Source organism: Bos indicus x Bos taurus, chromosome 11 (genome assembly GCF_003369695.1).
Source record: "Bos indicus x Bos taurus breed Angus x Brahman F1 hybrid chromosome 11, Bos_hybrid_MaternalHap_v2.0, whole genome shotgun sequence".
Classification (NCBI taxonomy): Eukaryota; Metazoa; Chordata; class Mammalia; order Artiodactyla; family Bovidae; genus Bos; species Bos indicus x Bos taurus.
This window is the reverse complement of record NC_040086.1, coordinates 102934366-102942141: the sequence shown is the minus strand read 5'-3', so window position 1 is coordinate 102942141 and position 7776 is coordinate 102934366. Positions and strand designations below refer to the sequence as shown.

At 68.6% G+C, this 7776-nt stretch overlaps 1 protein-coding gene across 6 annotated transcripts; it reads left to right on the top strand.

The window, feature by feature from the left end:
* Positions 1-562: 562 nt before the first annotated feature.
* CARD9 (caspase recruitment domain family member 9) lies at positions 563-7749 on the top strand. Of its 6 annotated transcripts, none has more exons than XM_027556753.1 (13): positions 573-725; positions 1907-2092; positions 2284-2421; positions 2955-3259; positions 3329-3508; positions 3587-3730; positions 3840-3965; positions 4649-4855; positions 5208-5249; positions 5523-5568; positions 6792-6868; positions 7317-7399; positions 7484-7749. In XM_027556753.1, exons 1-13 carry the CDS (start codon positions 719-721, stop codon positions 7581-7583), a joined length of 1641 nt encoding a protein of 546 aa, XP_027412554.1. In that variant the 5' UTR covers positions 573-718; the 3' UTR covers positions 7584-7749. The 6 variants fall into 6 exon arrangements, with proteins under 6 accessions (XP_027412552.1, XP_027412553.1, XP_027412556.1 ...); XM_027556754.1 differs by having other exon boundaries at positions 575-725; positions 4649-4840; XM_027556755.1 differs by lacking the exons at positions 5523-5568; positions 7484-7749 and having other exon boundaries at positions 567-725.
* The last annotated feature ends 27 nt before the right edge of the window (positions 7750-7776 follow it).

Here is a 7776-nt window from a genome sequence, read left to right as displayed (position 1 = left end):
GACCCCCCACCCCACCCCTGGGCACAGCTCCCCCAAGGGGAGCCCACCAGGACTTCCAGGGATTAGCCTGCTGGGCCAGGAGGCAAAGGAAACCCCGGGGGCTGAGGCTCAGGACCCCCAGGAAGCGAGCACAGGAAGCCAGCAGCCGTGGTCAGGCTGCTGCCCACCAGCTGCGGCCCCTTCCCGGAGCTGGCGCTCAGCCCGGCAGCAGGCAGCTCTTGGTTCAGCCAGTAGGGCCGGCCCAGTGGGGCTGGGGGCCAGGCTCCGCGTCCCAGGGCCTGGCTGTCACCGTCCCCCATGTTGTGGAGAAGGGCTGCTCCTGGGAGTGGACGAGGCTGCCCAGGGGCTGGCAGGGATGCGAGGTGAGCGCGGCGGCTCCAGCCCTGTACCCGCCACAGATGCCAGGCTGCAGTCCTCACGGGAATACAGTGGGCTGGATGGTGGCTTGGCCTCGTCCAGCCCCAGGGAGAACCTTGGCTGGCCCTCCCGCCCGGTGCTCCCAGCAGCTTCCACTTCCCTATCCCCGCCTCCCGGGGCCGCCCTGCTCAGGGCGAATCAGGAGGCTGCGGGGGGAACGGTCCCCGCTGCCTCTGGGGTGAGCTGGGCCCGTCAGGAAGTGCACCCTGGGCTCTCCCCCCCCCAGCTCTGCCCGCCTCCGTCCTGGCAGCCGGCACGGCACTGAATCCGACAGACAGGCGTGCAGGTGCCCCCCAGGCGGATGCAAGGTAGGCTGACCCAATGCCCTTCCCTCAGGTGGCGCCCCAAGCTCGGGCCTGGGGCAGGGGACGGGGTGTGGGGCAGACCCAGCGGGGCACCAGGGAGTCCTGGCTATGTGGCCTGTCCCTGCTCCACGGCCACCCTGTGCCGGCCTGTCGCTTCAGCAGAGGGAGCCGTGGGGGTCGGCAGGTGCAGGATGCATAGACGTCAGGGTTGGCAGGCAGGGGCCGGCCCGGGGGTGCTTTCATTCAGCGCCTTGTCTGCCCCGGGCAGGCGGTGCAGCCCGAACCTGCCGCCACCCTCGTCCCTAGGAGTGTAGCCCGTTCCCTGCGAGCTGGAGGCTTGTCCTTCTCTTGCCGCCATGGATCGGAAGCTTAGTGGGAGGTGGCGGGGTCAGGGTCTCCATCCCCGCTGCCAGGAGGAGGCAACCCGCGGCTGCCCCCAGCTCAGCCTAGCCCTGGAGAGAAGGGCTTCTGGACATGGAGCAGGAGGGAGGTGCAGTGGGCCGTTCCGGCGTAGGGGGGGTCTCCTGGTGGAGAGCTGGCTGGGCAGCCCTCAAGAGCGAGGCCTCGTCCGGGAGGTGTAGAGGAGCCCTGACAGCTAGGGCCCAGGGCCCGGGAGCCCACCCCTCCCAGGACACCCGGGCCTGCACCCTCCAGTGGGCCGTCCACAGGCACCCTTCCTGGAGGGCACCGCGTCGCCAAGCCTGACCCGGGCGGGAACGGCCCAGTAGCTGCTGGGCAACTGTTGCATCACCGGAAGAAGGGAGGCTGGGAGGATTGGATGTGAGGGCTGCTGTCCCGCGGGCAAGGAGGAAGTCCCGAAGCACAGCCTGGGGCCCGGGTGCCCGGCACTGGCCCCCTCCCTCACGTGCCTTCCGCCAGCCCCCACAGCACTTGGGGTGTCCTGGGGGGTCGGGCAGGGCCAGAGGAGGGCCGCGGGGCTGGCGACTGTGTCCTCCTGGACACCACCCTGACCCTGGAGCATCTCCACGCCACCCCTGACGCTTACCAGGGTCCCTTGGAAGAGAAAGCCCAGGGCGCCTGGAGGGTCGGCAGCAGGGCCTGGGGAGGCGAGGGGAGATGCTGGGTGAGTCGACGGCAGCAGGGGGCTCCTCCCGCCACGGCCGAGACGGCTGGCTTGGGCCCCCGCGGGCCCGCGGCTCAGCAGCGGCCGCCCCCCACCCCAGCCATGTCCGACTATGAGAACGAGGACGCGTGCTGGAGCGCCCTGGAGGGCTTCCGGGTGAAGCTCATCTCTGCCATCGACCCCGCCCGCGTGACGCCCTACCTGCGCCAGTGCAACGTGCTGAGCCCCGACGACGAGGAGCAGGTGCTCAGCGACCCCAGCCTGGTCACCCGCAAGCGGAAAGTGGGTCAGTGCCGCGGGCGGCCGCACTCTGCCCCCACCCTGGTCCCCCGACCCTCACCCTGCCTCCGCCCCGTCTGCCTGCCACTATGCCCGCTCCCCACACGGCAGACGCCCCTGGGAGCGCCCCAAGGTGGGGCCAGGCTGGCCCCCTCTGCAGCCTCGTGGGCCACCACATGCGTCCTCTCTGAGTCACAGGAGTGCTCCTGGACATCCTGCAGCGGACCGGCCACAAGGGCTACGTGGCCTTCCTCGAGAGCCTGGAGCTGTACTACCCGCAGCTCTACAGGAAAGTCACGGGCAAGGAGCCCACCCGCGTCTTCTCCGTGATCATCGGTGAGCGGTGGGTGCAGGCCTGGGGGCGCGAGGGGCAGGGGAACCTGGTCCCCTGATGCGTAAACCGCCAGTGAAAGGAAAGGAGTGAGCCTCACGTGGGGGCTGCCAGCTTCTGGCCCTGTGTGGGCGTCCCTCCCATCCCGCCGGCCTGAGCTCGTGGAGGGGCAGAGGCTGCAGAAAAGGGAGCCCGAGCCCCAGGGTGGGGCCTGTGGGAGGGGGGAGGCACAGGCTGATGCTTGGCCCAGAGCCCCTTCTACCCAGAAGGCCCTCTGACCTCGCCGAAGCCCTGCCCGAGAAGCCAGCAGGGTCACGTCCTCCCACCTCTCAACCAAGACAGAATTAGAGAGGGATGGACGCCCAGACCCCGGGCTGTCCTGCCCTGGTGGGGTCGGCGGGGTGGGTGGGAACAGGGCCCGGAGGTGAGTCCGCGCCTCAGTTTATCCCCCAGGCGGGGAGCTGACCCCTTGGCCAAGCCGCCCCGGAGCCACTCGGTCCTCGAGTGGGGGCGCCATCTGATCCCGCCCGCTCTGCAGACGCCTCTGGCGAGTCAGGCCTGACGCAGCTGCTAATGAGCGAGGTGATGAAGCTGCAGAGGAAGGTGCAGGAGCTGACGGCGCTGCTGGGCTCCAGAGACGACCTTGCCGAGGAGCTGCGCGTGAAGGACAGCCTGCTGCGCAAGCTCCAGGAGCGTGTGCAGCGGCTCAAGGAGGCCTGCGAGGCGGGCAGCCGCGAGCTCCAGCGCTGCAAGGACGAGAACTACGACCTGGCCCTGCGCCTGGCCCGCCAGAGCGAGGAGCGCGACGCGGCCCTCACGGGGCACCGCGGGCTGCTGCTGGAGGTGCCTGGGGCGGGGGGCGGGGTGGGGCAGGGCCCCGGCCGACACTGACAGCACCCCCGCTCCCCGCAGATCGACCGGCTGAAGCACAGCCTCATGAGGGCGGAAGACGACTGCAGGGTTGAGCGCAAGCACACGCTGAAGCTCAGGCATGCCATGGAGCTGCGGCCCAGCCAGGAGCTGCTCTGGGAGCTGCAGCAGGAGAAGGCGCTGCTGCAGGCGCGCGTGCAGGGCCTGGAGGCCTCGGTGCAGGTGGGCCTCCGGGCCGGCGGCGGCGGGCTTGGGGGGAGCCGGGCCCGTCCCCCCACCACCCTCTCCCTTCACCCACAGGAGGGGAAGGCGGACCCGGGCCGCCCCCACGTCCAGGTGCCAGAGGAGGACTGGCAGCGGGTGCAGCGGGACCTGCAGCAGCAGGCCGCCACCATCTTCTCCCTGCGCAAGGACCTGCGCCAGGCCGAGGCCCTACGCACCCGGGTAGGCAGCGGGGCCTCGCGTGGGGGTGCTGTCGGGGGGCCAGCCGCGGCCAGGAGCTGCCCTGCAGCCCGGCCACTGGGGCTGGCTGTCTAGCTGGCGTCTTCCGCAGAGCGCGGAGGAGAAGGAGACGTTAGAGCTGCAGTGCCTGGCCCTGCGGAGGGACTCCAAGATGTACAAGGACCGCATCGAGGCCATCCTGCAGCAGATGGAGGAGGTCGCCATTGAAAGGGACCAGGTAGGGCCATGCCAGCCTTTCGGGGGAGGCGGTCGTCAAGGCAGCCTTTAATGAGCTCCGACAGAAGCGGTTCCTGCTCCTTCAAAGCCATGAGCGCTGACACAGGGGTGTGTGGCTTAGCTTCAGGGATCGTCGCTGGAGACAGAGGCTGGCTTTCTCCAAGTCTTCCTGCAGCCGCGGCCTCCCTGGCTGGTCACTTCGGGCCAGCTGCCTGGGCTGACCTCAGCGTCCCCATTGAGGAGGGCGGGCGTGAGAGCACATGGGGTGTTCGCTCTGAAGAACATCACACGGCCGTCAACGATTGTGTTCTCGGTGCCAAGTGCGCCCGTGAAACAGGAAACGCGGGAGCAGGGTGGCCGGGGGCACTTCGGGGGAGGTGGTCCTCACTTCCCGTAGTGAACCTGGGTCGTGTTTACAAATGCCCCAAACGTGAGCGCTGTCCTCAGGGAAGAGGGGAAGGGGCCGCCGCTGGCCCTGCCTGGCCTCTCCGCAGCCTCGTTGCTGGAAATTCTCCCGGGAGCGTTGCTAGAAATCAGACTGTGCTGAGAAGTGAGAGATCGGGAGGGGAAATGAAAGCCAGGGGGAGATGTGCGTGTGTCCTGGGGCGTGGGGCCAGGCCACGCTCACAAGGAGGCTCAGCAAGGGTCCCACCCTGACGCTTGCCCTGCCCCCTCTGCCTGCAGGCCACCCTGATGCGGGAGGAGCTGCACGCGCAGCATGCACGCAGCCTGCAGGACAAGGACGCGCTGCGGAAACAGGTCCGCGAGCTGAGTGAGAAGGTGGACGAGCTCCAGCTGCAGCTGTTCCAGCGCGAGGGCCAGCTGCTGGCTGTGGAGGGCAAGCTCCGGCGGCGGCAGCTAGACGCGCTCATCCTGGTGGGCCTCCGCAGGGTCAGCCCTGCCACGGGGGTGCTGGAGGGGGGCGGGGGGTGCAGCCACGCAGGAGCAGGTGTGTCCTGGAGGCCACAGAGCCCCGGGGAGGAGCCGCCAGGGGTCCCTGGCCCTTCCTGAGCCCCTCCTCTCTCCGGAAGGTTGGCTCCTCGCCGAGCCCCCCTGGAGGGTTGCTGCAGGGCTGGCGCAGCTCAGGGCTGGGCACGATGAGCGGGCAGGGAGGTACATTCTGGCCAGGCCCAGCCGGGAGGGGCTTCCTTGGTGGGGGGCCTGGCCCGGGACCCCACCCCACGCCCAGGAGTGGCTCGGTTCCCTCACAGCCTGCTGACAGACCCCTATTCTGTGACCGCAGAGCTCTGATCTGGAGGACAGCTCACCCAGGAATTCCCAGGAGGTGAGCATGACTGCAGGTCAGGCCCGCGCGGGCTTCACCGGACGCTCTGGGCCACAGCCTACGCCAGACCACAGTCCCGTACGCGAAGCTCTGGGAGCTTGGCTGTGCACTGCCTGCCCTCTGCTCCGTGCCCACCTGGGCAGCATAGGTCCCTCCCTGAGAGGCTGGCACCGGGGGACGGTGGTGGGGACCGCAACCCGGGGTGGGCAGCATGGACCATCAGGTCCGCTCCCGGCAGGGCGGCGGTCTGATCGCCCCATGTCTCTTGGGAAGTTCTTGCCCCCTCAGGATCTGGAGGATACCCAGCTCTCAGACAAAGGTGAGGACACCCGCCACCTGTCCCGGAGGAATCTGACCAAGGCCTCCTCGTGGTGGCAAGTTGGCTCCTGTCTTGACCTTCAGCACACACGCTGCATGATGCTGGTGCCGGGGGATGCGCGCCCCAGCCCTGGACCCATGACCTTCATGCCTCATTTCAAAGATGGGCACATTGGGGCTCAGAAGGATGAGCAACCCCCAGAAAGCGGACAGGACCCCCCTTTGAGCCTGGGGCCCAGGCTCGGTCAGCTTCCGCTCGGCCCGGGGATGCTGAGAGGAGGGGCACCCGCCCTCTGGAGCAGAGAGCGGGGCAGTGGCCACTGCCCGGGTGCAGCCTCCCAAGAAGTGGGGACAGACAGGGAAGGGGGTACAGCTCCAGGTGACCGCAGTGGGGGCTTCAGGCGGCAGAGGCGGGATCACTCTGCCTGCCTAGACACAGGGTGTGGGGTGGCCCCGGGGGGATGATGAGGGGCTGGCTCCGAAGCTGGGTGTCAGATGGGAATTTGGGAGGGTGGGGGCGGGGTGGGGGGAGGGGCGCTACCACAGAGGTAGCGTGTGAAGCCAGACAGACTTCCTCAGCGTCAGACCCCAGCTGCTGGGGGGGCGCCGAAAGAGGAAGAGGCAGCAAATGGAGAAGTGAGGACTCGGTCCCTCTGCTGCCGCCCAAAGACGCAAACTTGAAGCCACCGAGCCCCCACGGGGGACGGGCAGGAAGGACCCACAGGCCATGAGTCGGCAGTGAAGGCCGCTGGCCAGCCTGGGAGCCCCAACCCTGGGCTGGCATGGCGCCTTGCAGGAGGTGGGGCAGGGTCCAGGGTAGAGGCCAAGGAGGAGGGAAAGGTGTGAACTTCAGGGGAAGACCTGGGCCTGGGCCGCCCCCACCCCCATGTCCCTGAGACCTGGGATCCATACCCGCCCCCCACTGTGGACAGTTCTGGAGAGCCAGCCCATCAGAGCACTTTTTCTGAGGGTCCTGAGCCTTGGGCCCTTCCAGATATGGAGGGAGCCCTAGGACCCCAGCCCCTGCTTCCAGGGCACCTGAGCCGTCTACTCGGGGGGTTAGAAGTGAACGTTGAGTCCCTGTGTCTACACAACGGGAATCCTGGCAGGTCCAAGTGAGGACCCAGGAGGTGGCACAGGGCTGGCCCAGGTTGAGGAGGTAAGAGGTACCAACCAGTGTGACCCTGGCAGCTGGGCAGGACCGACAGGCACTCTCCCTTCCAGGCAGCCTGGCCATCGGGGAGAGCCCGGAGCAGCCGTCTGTGGCTCTGCAGGAGGAACAGCTATCACTGACCCCAGAGGTAAGGCTGCCTGGGGTCCCTGGGAAGCCCCTGGGGAGGTTCTCAGCCTGGACACCGGAGAGTGACTCCTCCATCTGGACACCCGGGGGCTGATCCCAGACTCTGCCCACGGGCTCCTGGGGTGTGGGTGTTCGGAAAGTGAGGTGAAGCTGAGGCTCCTCCATTTGTGGACAAAGCTGGGCAGGGGGCAGGGAGCAGTCCAGTCTTCTGGACAGGGCTCAGCGTTAAGTGAGTGGAACTCGGCCTCCCTTTCCATTGCACTGAGCCCGACAACAAAAGGGGTCACGCCAGACACTGTAGTGGAAGGAACCCTGGCCTGGAGCCGTGGGCCCCCGGGCCCGTCGTGTCATCTGAAAAGAGGGACAGCGCACCCAGCCGACCTGGTCCCCAGTGCGCAGCCCCAGGGCCGGGAGTGGGGCCCACAGGCCGAGCCTCGCCCCTCCTCCAGGACGCAGGACTGAACGGCCGGGAGCCCCCAGAGAAGGAGAAGGGCCGGCGGCGCCTCAAGGAGAGCTTCGAGAACTACCGCAGGTGGGCCCGCGTGGGCGGTGGGTGGGGCTGCGGGCGGGGGCCTCATGCGAGCCCGCGCCCGCCTGCGCTGTCCGTCTCCCGCAGGAAGCGGGCCCTCCGGAAGATGCAGCTCGGCGCGCGGCAGGGGGAGGCGGACGGAGAGAACACCACGGGCAGCGACAACACCGACACCGAGGGCGCCTAGCCGGCCCCCCGTCCAGCCCTCCCCGTCGCGGGAGGAGGCGCGGCCCCCCCAGGCCGCCTCTTCGTCGGCGAGCATGGGCGGGTTCTGTGGGACGCGCACACGTGCCGCGACCTTAAAGTGCAACCTTGTCAATAAACTACCGCGGTCCGGACATCGCCGCCTCCAATGGTCTCGGTCCAGCGCGCCTCTTTCG

Bases quoted from the DNA above. Each gene is read 5' to 3' on its own strand.
- CARD9 (XM_027556751.1), top strand. The intron at 3,260-3,328 runs GTGCCTGGGGCG...CGCTCCCCGCAG, and splicing joins ACCGCGGGCTGCTGCTGGAG to ATCGACCGGCTGAAGCACAG. The intron at 5,250-5,522 runs GTGAGCATGACT...TCTCTTGGGAAG, and splicing joins CACCCAGGAATTCCCAGGAG to TTCTTGCCCCCTCAGGATCT.